This window comes from Rhinichthys klamathensis, unplaced genomic scaffold (assembly GCF_029890125.1).
Source record: "Rhinichthys klamathensis goyatoka isolate OS25496 unplaced genomic scaffold, OSU_Roscu_1.1 h1tg000868l_1, whole genome shotgun sequence".
Lineage (NCBI taxonomy): Eukaryota > Metazoa > Chordata > Actinopteri > Cypriniformes > Leuciscidae > Rhinichthys > Rhinichthys klamathensis.
The window spans coordinates 381,561-399,878 of record NW_026607234.1 but is presented as its reverse complement, the minus strand read 5'-3'; the positions used below and the strand labels follow the sequence as shown (position 1 = coordinate 399,878).

At 36.4% G+C, this 18,318-nt stretch overlaps 2 protein-coding genes across 2 annotated transcripts; both read right to left on the bottom strand.

Moving 5' to 3' along the window:
- Positions 1-243: 243 nt before the first annotated feature.
- znrf2a (zinc and ring finger 2a) lies at positions 244-8,009 on the bottom strand. Its single transcript, XM_056243939.1, has 5 exons — positions 7,669-8,009; positions 2,185-2,283; positions 1,859-1,964; positions 613-681; positions 244-433 (listed from the first exon to the last, which is right to left on the bottom strand). Exons 1-5 carry the CDS (start codon positions 7,946-7,948, stop codon positions 421-423), a joined length of 567 nt encoding a protein of 188 aa, XP_056099914.1. The 5' UTR covers positions 7,949-8,009; the 3' UTR covers positions 244-420.
- Positions 8,010-10,595: 2,586 nt separating this feature from the next.
- On the bottom strand, positions 10,596-18,318 carry mturn (maturin, neural progenitor differentiation regulator homolog (Xenopus)). The gene is made up of 3 exons (XM_056243949.1): positions 17,938-18,318; positions 13,578-13,700; positions 10,596-11,192 (listed from the first exon to the last, which is right to left on the bottom strand). The coding sequence occupies exons 1-3, from the start codon at positions 18,106-18,108 to the stop codon at positions 11,085-11,087; spliced, it is 402 nt and encodes a 133-aa protein (XP_056099924.1). The 5' UTR covers positions 18,109-18,318; the 3' UTR covers positions 10,596-11,084.

The window sequence follows — 18,318 nt, the reverse complement described above, 5'->3', positions numbered from 1 at the left end:
TAAAAGTAATTTGAAAAATTAAAAGTGTACAAAAAATAAATTAATCTTTCATGTTGCTGTTTTTCCTGACATTCTATCATTCATAAAAACAAAACTCTTCTGTTGGATAACAACAGTTTACCAGAAAGATCTGTTGGAAGAAATACATCATGTGGTTGTTGATCATGAAACCACTATATGTTCTTCTGGACATGAAGCAGTAATACTGTAGAAAAATGGCAACTCGATTGTACTGTTACAGCCTTCAGGGCTGATAATAGAACTGTGTAAAGTATATTATGCATGATTTCATTCAGTTTTGGCACAGCAGGTTTTAGCTCCATATTAAAGGTCTCAGATGGTTATGGATTCATCATCTAGTGTCAAAGCACCTCAGATCCTGGAGAAAATATCAGATGAGCTCTTTTCTGCTGCTCTTCTTTACTGGAAATATCTGCAGGAGTGAAAATACAGTTTTGAGTCGAATGTGGTATGAATATGGTACTGGGCATGAAACAATGACATTTTTTAATTAATTAGAAAATAGCTTATCTATATCTGATAGTTATGACAACAAAAACATTGGATTTGTATGTAATCTGAAATTACTCTGTAAAGTGTGTAACATCTGACCTGTTTGAATGTAAATCTGTGGGATGTTCTGGACACGACCTGTTGACCTCAAACCATTCATCAATACACCTGGAGGAGAAGAAGATGAGATGATTTCCACAGACACAGACGAAAGCAGGTACAGTATGTGTGTGTATGACTGGGGGGTTTGAGTTGGGGGCTCTGACCCCCTAAATAAGGCTTTAATCAAAATAAGGTGTGTGTGTGTGTGGTGGTGGTGGTGGGGGTCTGCCATTTTAACAGTGGAAATAGAATAGTTCACATAGCTCTGTATCTGAAATCATAATAATAATATTCATATAAATAAATAGAAATTTGACCGCTCCTAAAACGGGTAATTTCATTGGCAATGCATGATCGTGCCGAGCAGGATAAATGCGGGAAAATACAGCGCATTCAATGATGAATACAATTGAGTCAGTAAGATATAAGTGTTCAAAAGATATATTTTTCTGTAAAAATAAGTGGTTGAATCTATAGGGTTAGTGAATATAAATATATGAATATAAGTGTATTCCATGCATTTGCTACGCAGTTCATCAAAATGAAATGTTAATGTTAGTTTACTTGTAGGTTTACGTCGTGTGTGTGAATGAATCATAAATAATAAAATACTGTTAATTGAAAGAACATACAGCTCTGAATTTTAAAATAAAATGCATGCAAGTTATGTCCTTAACTATAGTAACAGTAAGATATGCGAGTTTGTAACATTTGTTTGTAATTTTTTGTTGTTGTTATTTTCAAAATCTTTTATACCAATATGTTATCATTGTGTAAAATACAAATCTTCACTACTCACAAATACAGGCTGAGGTATTTGATCCATTATCTGATTTATCAATGTAAGTTGGTAATAAATTGAAAGCAAATGCAGTGGCCTTTTCATATTTAAATAACAGAGACCTTTTTTCCACTAATATTTCATTTAACACTTGGTGATGTCATGACTCATGAGTAAGAGAAAAGCAACAGACAAGGCAGTGTTTTACTACGGTAAACTGCCTGCTGTTTTGGCCAATAAATAGTTTCCTATGTACAATGTTTCGTAGAAGTATAGGTGAAATTGGTTTAAGAGCTATTGTGTGCAATGCATAATGTTTTTCTGGATATTTTTGTTCAATAAATTAGATCTAATTGAATTACTTGATTCACACAAGCATTACATAAACGATGTAAACTTAAAAAAAAGGCTGGAAGTCAATGTGTAACTCGCACACTGTGTGTTAGTGAATGTTTCTCATACCCTTTGTGGTAGACACAGAGACAGGGCAGTCGAGCGATGGTGTCGCCCTGAACCATGTCATCCAGACATATCGGACACTCACCAGAGTCCTGCGATAAAACATCATCTACAGAGAGATAAACATCACATCATCACTATCATGCAGAGAAGCTGAGAGCAGCCGGAGTCACAAGATGACACATGAGGACGCTGTTACACAACTAAACAAATGAGCTTTCAAACAGACAGAAACATGAAATATGCATGAAATATGTTTTTATCAGTGAGAGCTCAGGATTGCAGAAACAGGCCAATGATATATAGTGTGATAGTGAAGGTTTTCTCACCATTATAATAGAGTCTGTGTTTGGAAAAACACATGGGCAAATGAACATCCATTTCATCAGAGCAGACAAACTTCGAGCAGACGGGACAGTCGAATCCAACTGAAACAAACAGAACAGACTTAACCATTGTCATGTTTGTATGATTGATTTCCTCTACACAATATAGGTCAGCTGAAAGATAACAAAACATTTTTATTTACTTCCTCTCAGTGAACAACAATTATAAGATTACACGGCTATAAAAAGCCATTTTGGAAATGTTGTAATCTCGTCAATTTACTGTAATGTGAATTACTGGGTTATCAACACAATATAAATAATATCTGATGCATAAAATCCACAACACGTGCTCGAGCTGCACATGGCTGAATGACTGTAAAGCAGGATTTCAAATGAAGTTCATTATAAAGTTGTAAAGTTCATCATGATTACACTGAAACCTCTGCAGACAAAGGTCTGATATAGGGGTGTAACGATACACTCATGTCACGATACGGTACTATCACAAAACATTTAAAGCAAAATAAAGTTCTGTTTTTTGTTATTATTTGTTCCAAGACATATGGTAAAAACATACTGTTGATTAAAATGCTAAATGTGGTATTCGGCTACATCAGGGGTGCACTCCTGATCCTCAATATACAGGGCAATATGACACCAGAATAAAGCTGGTGTAATCAATTCTGAAGCTGAAAATACAGAATTATGTTAGACACAGAATGCTTGCACTGTCACTCACTACATATTTAAAATAAAGTAGGCCCCTATTACAGGTAAAATAAGACATTTGGCATTAGGACACACATATTGCATTATTATACCTAATTTTCAACATTATAGTAGTTTATTGTCATTGAAACTTAGTAAACTTTTCTCATGCAATACACTCACGCTTTCAATACAAGCATTCGTTGACGTTGGATCTCTCACCCGGACTGTGTGTAAAAGATTGTGTATAATTCTGTACATGAAAGACCCAATAAACACATCAAAGTAAATATATGCTTATAAATTATGCAATGGAACACAATACAGAGAATTGAGCTAGAAGCATATTATTAATTATAATGCATTTATTTCTGATGTGCATGCACAGTAAAATCTGAGCACTGCACAAAAGTACATTTTGTAGAGATTTGCAGCAGTTTTGATAGCTTAACTCATGCGTTGAACATGTTTGCAGTTTCTTTGCAAGACTCAGGCTTGAATGAGAAATCATTTATGCATTGACCTGTAAATCACTAACTAGATAAGCAGGCAAATGTTATTATGAGAGAGAGTCTAAACTCTCGTGAGAGCTGGGTTACAACACACACACACATCTTTTTGAGGACATTCAATGATAAAATGCAATCCCTAGCCCCTTACCCTAACCTTAATCACAACTAGTGCCTAACCCTTAACCTAAGTCTAACCGTAACCCTAAAACCAAGTCTTAACCCTCAAATAGCCCTTTAGGGGTGACCGAATATGAGGAATGGACAAAAGTTCCTCACTCCAATGATCTAAAACTCAAAATGGTCCTTATAAATGTAACTGTACAAGTACACACACGTTTATCATGCACTGACAAAACTAAATACAGGTCAGCTGTGTGATCATGGGAAGGCGTCTTCAGACACACAGCAGCATCTCAAGACTGATTACAGACACAAACACACTCAACATGCAGTCAATCTATAAGACAGCTGTGTGTGTTTATGTGTTTGTAGCCTAGTGAAATCAAGGTCTATAGAGGAACTTTATACTGATGTTTGGGGTTAAAGGTCGAATTGAAACACATGCCTGAGTTATGATGGCAAAGGTTGCTTAAGGATCACTGCTGTCCAACAACACTGTCTAGTGTACGGCTGGGTATTGACACGAATTTCACGATTCAATTCCGATCTAGATTTAATTTGATTTAATATCAATTAATTTGGACATATACCAGGTATAGTACACAGCAAAAAAAAACCTCTCTCAACACATGCTGTAATTATACAGGGAGCCCTGTGAGTTTAATATTAATATTAATATTATAACTATAATATTAATGCTAAATTCAATTCAGTAACCACACTACAAAATCGTCTCCAACAGAAACTTAAAATGAATGAATTATCAAGTTAATAATTGCAAATATATTTTTGGCAGCATTCAGCAAAAAATAACAATTTAAAATACACAGTGCACTTAAAAAAACAATGGCAAATGCTGAACTTCCATCAAGTCAGTCACGGCAATAGTTTGATTATTATGGGTAATCTGCATGCAGCACAAATAGAGGCAGGATTGAATTTTTTTTTATTGAGTTGATCAGCGAGTCTTGAGTCTCGAAACCATGTCATGTTCTTCTTAAGAAAAACAAAACTCTTAAAGGTGAAGTATGTAGTTTCTGCAACACTAGTGGCACCTATAACAAAAATAAAGCATATTAATAAAGCCTTCCACAACTCAAACATCACAAACACAGCTCTTACAGGTGCTTGTTAAGGCATGTCAAAGTAAAAGTAGGCTTTAATAAAAGGTCCAGCATATTAGAATTAATACTTTTAGCTGTGTTGATATGTGTAATGAGGAAACAAGTGAATATAGACTATAACCATGAATGGTATACTATTAGTCAATGAACAATTAGCCTTGTGTAGCCAGACGTTCAGACTGACTCATAGCAGACTTTATAGCAGCCCAGAGGCGTCTGACTGACATGTAAAGTAACCAATCACAGTTCGTTTTGTTCCGCGTCATGTTTAGGGCGTGAAAATATAACGTGTAAAATATAACGATGTCCCTACAATAACAGACGCGTGTGTAAAACTCTTGGACGTATTTTAAAGAGTCTATACTGAAAACTTTCCATACTTCACATACTTTTGAAAATTCAGCGTTTAGTTGATCCTGATAAGCTTCATTGTCACAGTTTTAAACACAATGGTTTTCTTCTTCCATAACATCTTTGTTTTCAGGCGGACCGTTAAAGAACGCGACACACACGTCTCCTGGAAATCCTGTAGAAATTAGATGACAACTTCGAAACTCCTGAAGTTTTTTCCAATTTTGTGTGCCATATGCATCAGACGTTCAGCCAACGATCCGTGAGCGTCTGAGGTTGAGACTAATGATCAGTGAACTGGGTTAAGAGAATGCATTTTAACAAAAAAAATCTTACATTTACATTTATGCATTTGGCGGATGCATTTATGCAAAGCGACTTACATTGCATTTCAAGGTACACATTTACATTCGTATCAGTTCTTACTGATAAGAACTGATAAGAAGGTTACATACTTAACCTTTAAAAATTTGAGAATTTTTCAAGAATTGCACCCTGCTCAAGATTTTCGTGAATCTGGCACCAGATCAGATATTTCTGCACAGTATTTACTCAAAATGCATAAAAATAAATGACGCTGGTTAGGCTAGCCTGCTAGTAGATTTAGAAGGCAATGCCATTATGTTAACTGGTCAGCAACAATAATATTTTGGCTGAATTAACTACAAGCTTTAAAAATAAAAATAAACGATCCAATTCAGTTTATGCACATTCTGTTTGGGTTATGTAATTATGCTATTGTCTGAATTTTCTCATTTCTCTTTGAAATCACTTTAAGCTCATGATCTGAACTGACGAGAATACTATTTACCACACAGCAACACATATTATTGACAGAGAACACATGACACACACATGCCTCTTGCACTTTGACCTTCACACTCTAATTTGACACATAAAGTGCAGAAGAATGTCCCTTCAAGGTTGATTTTCTGAAAAGTAATGTCTTTGTCAGGGAAACAAACCAGACATTTCAACCAGACGCTTTTTTCATTTCTGTTTGATGCTGCAATTACAATAGCAAAAAAAAAAAAAGAACTTTTAAAAATTATACTTTATAGGTCAGACTTTGCCTCACAAATCAAAAAGCTGGCAACCAAACACTTGATCTCAGTTATTTCCCAACACGTCTCATAAAGAAGGTTTTCAACAGGAACTATGGCTCGTAAATGTCTTGTTAACAAATACAATAACTGTCAAATAATGAAAAGCAATGCATTTATACATGACTGATGCAAATTCTCTCACGTTCATGTGTGTTTGTTCCCAATCAAAAAAATTCCCTCTGATGCTTATCAATCTGATCAAGAAATTGACCGGACAATTCATTAATGATTTATTTAATATACTCTGTTATTATCAGATTATATTAAATAACCATTGTAACCTTCTACTTAACACAATAAAGGTTTGATATTTATTGCCACTCAAAGGTCACAAAAATATAACATTTTATATAATATTATATGTCTAACCTTTTTGACCTGACCTTAATCTAAACAGGCAAACCTTTCAGCAAAGTACTCATTTATTTTCATAAGTTTCAAAGTCATTCAGCCAACATAAACACATCAGCAATAATAAAGAAATATGCTTCATCCTTTTCCATGTTCTCTAATTATTGAATGAGGAAGTCTCTGTGTTTATAGTTACGTAACAAATCCACAACAACACAACGGTCAGCATTCAGTTCTGCTCTAGATCACACTGTTCAAAACATGATCTACAGAAACACACACACATACCAACGAAAACCATCAAATATGCCATGAAACATTCAGTCAAGCAAAGGTGGTCTCTTAAAACTTTAAAACCATGTATTAGAAATCTCTCTCTATCCCACATTATAAAATATATATTTAATGGCCTTACTATAATAAGCTCCTATAATAGATAAGTTATATTATAATGCATTTGTGATTATAACACTGGCATATGATACAATAAGCAATCACATAATACCAATAAGGTACTATAATATATGTAAAAGTAAATGTAATGCATACATGGACTTACTGGCATCATTAAATTACCATATCATACTCACATATCAACTAAGGTCGATAAGCCTGATGATAAGGTTGATAAGCTAGATACATAACAATACATGACCTTGTGATTATAATTAATTCATCATAAAATCTCAACAAGATTCATTAATATATTTTAATGCACATGACTTTCATTATATGGTCATAAACAAGCAGAATAACCATATTAGGCCAATAAGAAAGAGACAATTGATGGCATTATACCAAATCATAATCAAAACCAATGGTCAATAAGCTGCATGCTGTCATAGGGTGAATTCAGGTTAACTGAGACAATTTTTGCCATTGAAATGACTGGGAAAAGTGTCCCAATCAACCTGAATTGACCCCTATATGAGCCTGTAATTATGATAAGCTCAAGCATTTAATCATATAAGGTCAAAAAGATTAATATAATAATGCTTATGAGTATTCTCTACGTTATATTAAAATATATAAAATATATTATAATGAATATCAATACATTATTTATATTTGGCATATTTGTGCATATATATATATCCTATATATGCACCCTAACCCTATATATGCACAAATATGCCAAATATAAATAATGTATTGATATTCATTATAATATTTTTTTTAATCATATTTGAGTGGTATAATCGCAGCTCTTACCCCCCAGCATGTGAGGCGTCAGGTGTGCAGGTAAAGAGCCGATCATCAGTGTTCTCTGTCCGTCAGTCTCATCTCTCCGGCCGCTGGTGGGTATAATCGCGCTCTGGATGAATGAGCCGGGTCTGTGTGATGAATACTGGACCCGTTCACCGATCTGACCCGTCGACCCGCCCGCGTAATAGCGCAACACCGCAGCTCGCGCGCTCCCGCTGTTCACATCGGACCCGGAGAAAGACCTGACCCGGACACCCGCGGACGGACTGCTCTGTTTCGGACCCATCCTTTATAATATCAGTCTTTAAAACTCCTAGAAGCCACGAACTGAACCTGCAGCCTCAAAATATCGATAGGTAAAAACCAAAAAAACGCAAAATATGCATTAAACGCTCAATAGAGCGAAGCCCAGACAACTTTTCACACTTCCCGAGGCAGATGTGAGTAAATCCAGTCGAGCACACCGCAAACTAACTCAAACACAGTGATGTCAGGATCACGTGATTCACTGCTGCTTCCTCCTGCACTGTTGCCTCCCCTCCTTGTCTCACTGGTTTTGCAATGATATTACTGGTTTCCTAATAACTGTTTTTACTTTTTCTCTGCTTATTTGAAGTTCTCTATTATTATTACATTTCAATGAAATATTGATATGCTTATCTACTACTTCATTACCTTCTTCTCCAACATGCAGGAATTCAGAAATGAAATATTACTGCCAATGTTATTACGTAACTTTATCTATTTCAAAATTTCTAGAATTATGTCTTGGCTGAACTGTCCAGAATCTGAGTATATAACTCCTTCTCCGAGAGCCAATCTGAAGCGTTTTTTTCGAATAATTATCAAATATCGTGGATTAAATGCTGCTGCTATTCTTTTGATCCTTTAAGCATCTCTGTAAAGAGATTTGTCATATTACTATATTTCTACTCAGTGTAGTCATTAACACCTAGCCCACTTCAATTACTGACTTCATGGGTAAATTGAAACTTGCAACCCCATTCACATCTCATAACATACAAAGCCTAATATTTAATGTCAAATTTACATCCAAGCAAAGTCCACGAATGTGTCATGTGTTCTGCTGAAGAAGGTTACAGCTTGTACTGTATGTGTGTGGAAAACAGTGAGCGAATAATTATGAAAACACAGAGCTAAGAAATACAGAATACACTCATAAGGTTCAAATTTAATTGCTGAATTTTAGGTTACAGTACATGCTGACCCAAACAAGTTTTACTCCAGTTTAATTCTAAATGACTCTAAACAACAGGTTGATCAATATTCATCTAAATCAATGACAATATTTCCAATTACCACATTGTAAGATTTGAACAATGTTCTTAGAAATTAAATTAGTTATAAAGGTGACTCAAATATCATCCACAAATGGATTATATACATAAATACATAAATATAATAAAATGGTACCATATAATAAACAATAGATAAATATGAATAAATAATAATAATTAAAATAATATGAATAAAACAGGAATCACAAATCCAGTACAGAACTGTTACATTAAGACAAAAATAATATATTTAAACAAACAAATACATTTTATTGTTAAGCAAAATTAGACAAAAAGTGGCAAAGTTGAGAAGTTTATCACCGAAGACTTTTGGACAAACAAAACCAAATAAAAATCACAATCTGGTACGGAGCGTTAACGGTTACATAACTACATAAAGACAGTCAGAAAAACAGCAGCTTTGACCTCAGCAACACACTTCCGTATAACGTTGGTGTGACTTCATCTCTACGCTCGACGTGTGCAGGAAGACACTATGGAAGCAGAAGACGGAGGAGGATCAGCGTCAGCACATTCACGTACAGTATGTCCTGGAGAAACTGTCCTTCAGGCATCATCATGATGAGATATGAGACAGCAGAGAGATAAATGATGCTTTAAAGAGGTCACATGACCATGAACCGCAGTGACATCAATCAGCCGATATACACTCTTCAAAATAAAGGTTCCAGGGACTCACAGGAAAATTCCACAAAGAACTTTTCATTCTCTAGTTCCTAAAAAAGAGCATTCTGGAAAGTTCTGGTGAATTAAAGAACGTCATAATTTGCCTAATCAATGTTTTGAAGAAGTACATAACCACTCAAGAACTCTATGAGGCCCAAAATAAAAAGGTTCTTGATAAGAAGTGGATTCAGATGCGCTGAAGAACCTTTATTTTAAGAGTGTGAAACAGAACTTGTTTTCTTGAATTGGATACACAGTTTTATCTTTCTCTGGTTAAGCTCAGAGTTAAGCTTTCTTAACTCGGAGGACTAGATACAATATGTTGATTAATACAATCAAAAGACAATCAAGGCAAAGAGAGGATTAAAATAAGAGCGTTGTTAGAAATTTCCCCCATCCAAACACACAATAACCTTGTCACCTCTTCCTCAGCGATTATCAGACTTCTGATCTGATCCTTGACCACAGATGCTTTGTATGCGCTTGCAATCAGCTTTGGTTATTTGTCATTTAGAAGTGATTTAAAGTACATTTCAACACAAGCACAATCCCACAGAAGTGACCCAGGGTTAGAAGTCTCATTCAAGGATACAACAAATCCACAATCGACATCTAGATTCTGATGAAATCAAAATTGACCCTAATTACTTTCATATTGCATGTTCCTGGTTTTATTGTGACGGATTAATTGGTGCAGATTATTCCCACCAAAAATAAAAAGACGTAATCTTTAATTATTCAACTTGAGCATGTTCACACAAGTGTTATGTTCAGAGCAGCATACGACTCTATTTTGCAGTATATATGTTAATTTTGTGTGTTGCATGGAATATCCCAATGATATTCAACATTTATTCAAATGTGCAGTATTTATGCTAGGGACTGTATCCCATAATGCAATGCATTTACCTTCCATTTGCAATTTGATAATGAATAGGAACGAAAATAAAATTTGATCAGACTATGAGGAACTAAGGTGTTTTTACCACATAATTGGATTCAAAACATCCTTATTTTTGAAGATGACAACAGCACGCCACTCGCTGAATTAAACATGCAACGTAATCATGTGACAACAATCCAGCATTATTCTATTCTGAACATATTTACTACCTTATGATCTTTACGTCACCTCCAGTCACATGATGGGTTAGGGAGATTTAAAAATAAAAAAAGAGAGAGCTGGGAATGAGATATTTGTTTTCATCTCTGCTTGAATGTGATTAGAGTTATCATGACATGACAAATATTGACATGAGAGTTAATATAGATCAAAATAACATGATCATCTGAGTTAAAATCAGGGTGCAGGAAAAGCTGTCCAGATATTAAAGGGTGTAATGATGCAGTGTGTGTGTGTGTGTGTAAGGAGAAGAGCCAGTGAGTAAGGTTACGAGAGCAGGGCTTGATGCAGAGACTGAGCCTCACTGCTGGCCATTATTGCTGGCTCACACCCATCTGCTGGTGGTCTGGCTCTGGTTCCTCCTCCACGTCTGCATGATACTGATCGAATGTGTCATCATCGATATCTGGAAGACCCAGGAGCTGCAGGACAGGTTCACAATCATTCCATACAGAACAGAATCAAACCAGAACAGAATAGAATGTTCAGATGCAACATGCATTCCATTAGAAGATTGTAAACTATGCTAGCCTGGTTAAAACCAGACCATTCTCATTTGTAACTGAGTTATGGTCTGGCAAAGCGTCATAGACAAATCATTTCCAGAGGGGCGTCCCCAACGGACGTCGCGGATAGACCTAAACCCAATCAGAGCGATGAAGGAGATGACGTATGCAGAGCGGCGGAGACACATCTCCGAGTGTTGTTCTTTGCTCGGTTTTTAACTAAAAGGAAACGTTCAAATGGCTTAAAACAGACGCGATAGCTGATTCGAACGAGTGATGTTCGACGGCGGCATCCATCTTTGTAATGTAGGCTACAAAATCTGCTTTAAAATCCCAGCGCTGTCGTCATCGTGTAAAGCCCGCCCCAACGTTTCTGATTGGTGCCGCGATTTCGGCGGATTGGAAATGGGCTTGAATGAGCTCTTTGCCAGACTAACTTTCAGAGCAAATCTAAATTTGCCGGAAGTTGTCTTGGTTTTCCCAGGCTAAAACTATGGGGTAGTTTTAAACATATTTTAAACATATTTTACTGAAGCAATATTATGGGCCTTAGTCTTACACTTCCTATTTGAGCCGATGCGGATGAATGAGCAAAGTTAATTCAGGGCAAGACCACCCCGAGTGTAAAGCCTAACGTGATTGGTTGTAGCGAGAACCTGCTATGATTGGTCAGCTCAATGTGGCCGTTATCTGATTGGCTTGAGGAAACGGTGGGTGGAGTCCACTTATTTGTGAATTTGTCTGCACGTCGACGCTAGAAGTGTTTCAAAATCCACAAATGCACAGAAAGCGCTTCACAAATAAATGCCAGGTAGAGTTGTGTTTGTGATATTTTTTTATTTGCAAATCTCATTTGATTTATTTGTGAAATGTATACATTTTTGTGAAACTCTTTACATATATTTATGGATCTTAATCTATTTATTATTTGTGAATTTGATACATTTTTGTGAATCTCTTTACATTTGTTTGTGAATCTCAATCTATTTATTTGGAATAATGCAACAATTCTAACCCCATAGTAAACAGCTTTGGTACTATTTTCACATGTAAGGTGTACATTTTCAAAACTCTTAGTGATAATATCACAACAGATCATCAAAAGTGCACTTTTTTCAAACATTTCATCATGTTTTCAGTTGTGTTAGTACAATACTCAAAATCACAAAGTGTTCTTTTCACAACACAAAATAACTGTTTCATCTAAATAAATGTTTTTTTCACCGTATCTGCCGTACATAATGCCATTACTATCAAATGTTTGATTTGCATCTCTTCTTGTTCAGTTTAGTTTAATACATTTGTCTATTATTTAATCCAACTGATCTTAATGGTTAATCAATGAATCATTTGGTATCTATAGATTTCTATAGATACAAATTCTATAGATATAGTTTCTACTTTTTGTGTGTGTGTGTGTGTGTGTGTGTGTGTGTGTGTGTGTGTGTGTGTGTGTGTGTGTGTGTGTGTGTGTGTGTGTGTGAGAGAGATTTGCAATTTGTGAACATAAAGCAGGATAGAGTACGAAGGAGAAGAATCAGGCTATAACATCAGATTGATCAGAGATGCATCAGAAGAAGGGAGACAGATGGCATGAAATACAGTACATTACAGTATGTATGCCATGTGATACTGTAAACTGATTACCATGGTAGAGACTGGCACATTACTGTAACTCACCCGTCATCTGTAAAGGTCCACTACAGTATAGAGTCATATGGCACAGTGAACACATTTACTGTATTGCCAGCAAAATCTGTTCTAGCACAAAACCTCATGACAGTTTCATAATTACATCACACCTTTTGATAACACACTGGATAGATACTATTACAAACATTATGGATTCATTTTCATAAGTTATGTAATGTAAGTGTATTTTCTAATGTGGCAACTGTAGCCTGTGTTACTGTAATCATTTTAGCAACAAGGCTGAATTGAAAAGTATTTTGCATTGTTTGCTGTTGAATTAATTGATTGTTAAAAGTACTAAATTTAAAGAAGATCACTGTTGTGTTTCGGTGATTAAACCAAATGTTCTCATTACATTACAATAATCTTGTGTTTGAAACAATGATTATGTGGACTGAAATGTGTGTAACTGTAATGAAAGCATGGGATCAGGTTTTGAAAGAATGACTGCTGTGTTACAAGTGTGATAAGTTTGGATTTTTTTTTTTACTAAAAGTTTTGAAAATGTACACCTTGTAAAAATAGTACCAAAGCGAATTAAAAAAATAATGAGTTATACCTGTCTGAATAATAGTTTATTGTGTTAAATGTGGAGTGAGAGAGACTTACAGGCCTGAAGGATCTGAAGACTTTGTCCAGCACCTCCAGCAGTGTTTTCTTCCCGCAGGAGGAGATGTAGTCCTGCGCCAACTGGAGGAACGGTAGACAGTCCTCGCTCTCACTCCACACATGCTGAAAACACACACACACACATGCACACACACACACACACACGCACACACATGCACGCACGCACACACACACACAGGATTAGATTCAAAACATAATTTCACCAGCAGTTTAACCAAATATTTCACTCATAACTACATTTAACATTTACATTTATAGTTGAGACAGATGTTTGTGAATTAGAATTTTGATATTTACACTACCGTTCAAAAGTTTGGGGTCAATTTGTTTTTTTTTGTTTTTTAAAGAAATTAATACTTTTCTTCAGAAAGGACGCATGAAATTGATATAAAGTGACAGTAAAGACATTTATAATAATGCAAAATATTTATTTTTTAATGAAATGCTTTTCTCTTGAACTTTCAAAGAATCCTGAAAAAAATTAATCACTGTTTGCACAAAAATATGAAGCAGCACAACTGTTGTCAACTGTGATAATAATCATAAATGTTTCTTGAGCATCAAATCATCATATTAGAGTGATTTCTGAAGGATCATGTGACACTGAAGACTGGAGTAATGATGCTGAAAATTCAGCTTTGATCACAGGAATAAATTACATTTTAAAATATATTCACATAGAAAACTGCTGTTTTACATTGAAATAATATTTAACAATATTACTGGGTTTGTTTTGTATTTTTAATCAAATAAATGCAGCCTTGGTGAGCAGAAGAGACTTCTTTTAAAAACATAACAAATCTTACCGACCCCAAACTTTTGAACGGTAATTTAAGATTGTATTCTTTAGTGTGTGTGTGTGTGTGTGTGTGTGTGTGTGTGTGTGTGTGTGTGTGTGTGTGTGTGTGTGTGTGTGTGTGTGTGTGTGTGTGTGTGTGTGTGTGTGTGTGAGTGTGTGTGTGTGTGTGTGTGTGAGTGTGAATATTTATTCAACCGTATTTCAATCCTGCTTTATATACTTATTTAACTAATGGTTTATATATATAAATATATATTGAATGCAAAGTCACTTTGTATAAAAGCATCTGCCAAATGCATGAATCTAATTTTTATATTTTTCCTCAATGGAGTTGCAAAGCCCAGTAAACAATGTTTAACGTGCTCCTGACAAACCTTTACACATCTAGAAATCATTCGCAATGGAGAGAATTTGTACAATTATATCTGCACTGATCTCCTTTGGAAAATCAGACTACAAATATGCATGAGTAAAAATATTTGTATTAATACAAACTCCCTGGTATATTTATTCCTGGCTTTATTAAATAGGTGCATACGGTAAATGGATAAAAGGAATTCTCTGAACTCAAAGTTGAGCTTCCTGCAGAGAATCTGGGACACTAAAACTCTTTGTCCCGTTATAATTATCCGAGCGAGAGGGACCGTTTTTCAGGAGATGGCCCAAATAATCTTCTCCTCCCAAACGGCATTTAAGAAAAATGTCTAATGAGGAAACAGAATCGGATTCGAATATAATTCAATAGACCAAAGAGTTCAGTTAGTAAAAGTCAAATGAATTGTGTTCTACAATACATTTCTGTTGTTTATTGTTTGTTTACTGATACTGGCACTCAGAATATCCCAGAGAGCAATAACAAAAAAAAAGTTGTGTGCTGTTATAACTAAGATAGATCAATGTTTTGTGTGTTGAATGCTGCACACTTCATGCTAAATGATATAAGGCCAGTTTCAGTGCATGTGCTGCTCTGGATTGTGGCAGCTTTGAGAACAAGGACATGACACACACACACACACACACACATCATCATCATCATCATCATCATCTCTCAACTCCCTGTTATTTCAATCATAGGTTTCTCTGGACTTAACAAATATATGATCATCTCAAATCTTTTGTGGCTGTTCATTCATGTCAGTTTGAGGCTAACATCTATATGCATGTCCTAGAAAAATGAAAAGTTTACAATAGTTCTAATGCTCAACTAAAGGGTGTTAATATGTCCTACACGGACTTCCTGTTTCAACAGGGAACGTCAACATATGGTGAAAAACTTTATTTGACTGATTTCAGAGATTATTTATGCATCTGTCAGAGCTCTCAGGAACAGAGAGGAAAACCTCCCAACCAGAGGAGCTCCACCAATTCACATCAATCCACCAGTTAGATTCACTTAAAGTACTGGCAAGACATTCTTATAATGTTAAAATGTCTTTTTTTATATATATATTTAATTTTAAAACCAGCATTAGCAACTGTTCAAAAATTAAAAAAGCTCACCAGAATGTAGCCAAACCAAATGGGTAACACTTCACAATAAGGTTAATTAATACATTAAATATCAATGAGCAATACATTTGTTACAGTATTTATTAAAAATACGACTGTTCATTGTTAGTTCGTGTCAGCTCAGGTCCATTATATAATTATACTTTTGAGCATGTGTTAGTAAATGTTTAAATGAACATAAACTAAAATTACTAAATGCTTTATAAGTATTTTTTATTGTTAGTTCACATTAACTGGTGTTGTAAACTAATGTTAACAAATGAAACCTTGTAAAGAGTTAACACTAAATGCAAGCTTGCTAAAACAACGTCCAAACAGCTATTTGCAAATGGGTTATCAATCCCTGCACAGCACTTATAAAGTCTGAGGCCACGAGCAAAAGTGCTTCTTTTTGCATCCTTTAGTATTTCATTATATATTTTATTATTATCATAACCATCAGAGTGAAAATTCAAACCGAAAAATCGCATGCACTAACGTACTTATTTTATAAGTGATATGCATGCACAATTACTGATTTTACACCATTTAAAGAAAAAAAAATTTCTAAGTTTAAATGGACAACAATCCCAGATTTGTAAATGTTTTTAAAAAAAATTGGCCCTACTGTATTTTTACCTATCAATAATGTAAAATCTCTCTCTCTTTCTTTCTCTCTCCCTCTCTCTCTTTCTTTCTCTCTCCTTCTCTCTCTCTCTCGCTGTCTCACACTCTCCCTCTCTCTCTCTCTCTCTCTCTCTCTCTCTCTCTCTCTCTCTCTCTCTCTCTCTCTCTCTCTCTCTCTCTCTCTCTCACACACACACACACACTCTCCCTCTCACACACTCTCCCCCTCTTCCTCTCTCTCTCGCTGTCTCACACTCTCCCTCTCCCTCTCTCTCTCTCTCTCGCTCTCTCTCTCTCTCTCTCACACACACACACACACACACACACACACACACACACACACACACACACACACACACACACACACACACACACACACACACACACACACTCCCTCTCACACACTCTTCCCCTCTCTCTCTCCCTCTCTCTCTCTCTCTCTTGCTGTCTCACACACTTCTCTCTCTCTCTCTCTCCCTCTCTCTCTCTCACACACACACACACACACACTCCCTCTCACACTCTCTCTCTCTCTCCCTCTCCCTCTCTCGCTCAGTGACCCTGCTGATGGTGTGGTATTGATCAGTCTGAGTAATAAGAGCCGTGTCCTGCTGCTGCATGAGCTGTGGGACTGCAGGGTGATGCGGTCGGTCTGATCATGTGCTGTGATGTCAGGGAAACTACAGTAAACTATTGTGCTTCATTTCAAACAGATGCTCAAACAGAAAGCAAACAAGTATCCAACAGACATGTGCAAGGGGAGCATTACTGCAAATGCAGCATGTGTTTTTACTACATCACTACACCAAAAAACCGAGCATATCTGCACTATATCCCTCAATGACAGGGAACTGTGCAGATTTAGACCTTTGTGCCGATAAAACACATTAACACACACCTCATGGCCCTGAAATGGAGCTGATGCAATACCTGTCTGGCCAGAACATATGCATCAGTCTACACAGTGCATATTACACTTAAAATGAAATTGTTGGAAGATGCATCCTAAAACCCAACAGCATCCAACAAATCCAGCCAAGCATGTGTAGAGAAAGTACTGCAGTCAACAACAATGACATCATTTCATTGTCTTTCCGATAAAGGCCTTAAAACACATGCAAAAAAAAAAAAAAAAGTATATCGGCAATACCAGCTCACAGTGATAGTATACAATATACACGCGTGATTTCCATCTAATCCACTCCAATAAACAGGCCTGTGTATAATAACATGCGAATACCATAGTAGCAGGTCCAGAAACCATGGTACTTTTTATAATTGAGACAAGAGACTGTTTAGATTACAAGACAGCAGTATTCACACACACACACACACACACACACACACACACACACACACACACACTCGGGCGCGCGCACAGCTCCCCCTCCCCCCGAGGATATTTCTCGATTATGTCATACTTACAAAATTGTCGGTTCCTCCCGTGAGATTGTCCGGGCAGAGCACGTAGAACGAGATCCCGGGCTCGGCGTAGAAGTCCAGCCGCCTCTCGTCCACGTCCTCGGCGAAGATCAGGTCGAAGGGGTTCCCGGAGCACCATTTCTCCGCGGTGTCCACCAGCTCTTTAAACTCCATCCTGATGATGCTGATGCTGCGGATGCTGAGCTCTAACGCTGCGTCGTCATGGTGATCAGAGAGGATTCGTGTTTGCTGAGGTCTCACTGTCTCATATCGGCCTGTATTCGAGTGTTTCCGAACTGGACCTGAAGGACCGGACCCGGTTCAGCCCGCCTGTGCGGAGAACAACGCCTGTCCTCTAGCAGGATGACGTCACATGACAACACA

Coding starts and splice junctions, on each gene's coding strand:
- znrf2a (XM_056243939.1), bottom strand. CDS start 7,948: ATGGGTCCGAAACAGAGCAGTCCGTCCGCGGGTGTCCGGGTCAGGTCT. Junction 2,284..7,668: donor GACGCCTCACATGCTGGGGG/GTAAGAGCTGCG, acceptor TGTTTGTTTCAG/TTGGATTCGACTGTCCCGTC. Junction 682..1,858: donor CTCTGTGTCTACCACAAAGG/GTATGAGAAACA, acceptor CTTCTCCTCCAG/GTGTATTGATGAATGGTTTG.
- mturn (XM_056243949.1), bottom strand. CDS start 18,108: ATGGAGTTTAAAGAGCTGGTGGACACCGCGGAGAAATGGTGCTCCGGG. Junction 13,701..17,937: donor CGGGAGGAACCGACAATTTT/GTAAGTATGACA, acceptor GTGTGTTTTCAG/CATGTGTGGAGTGAGAGCGA. Junction 11,193..13,577: donor TCTTCAGATCCTTCAGGCCT/GTAAGTCTCTCT, acceptor CCTGTCCTGCAG/CTCCTGGGTCTTCCAGATAT.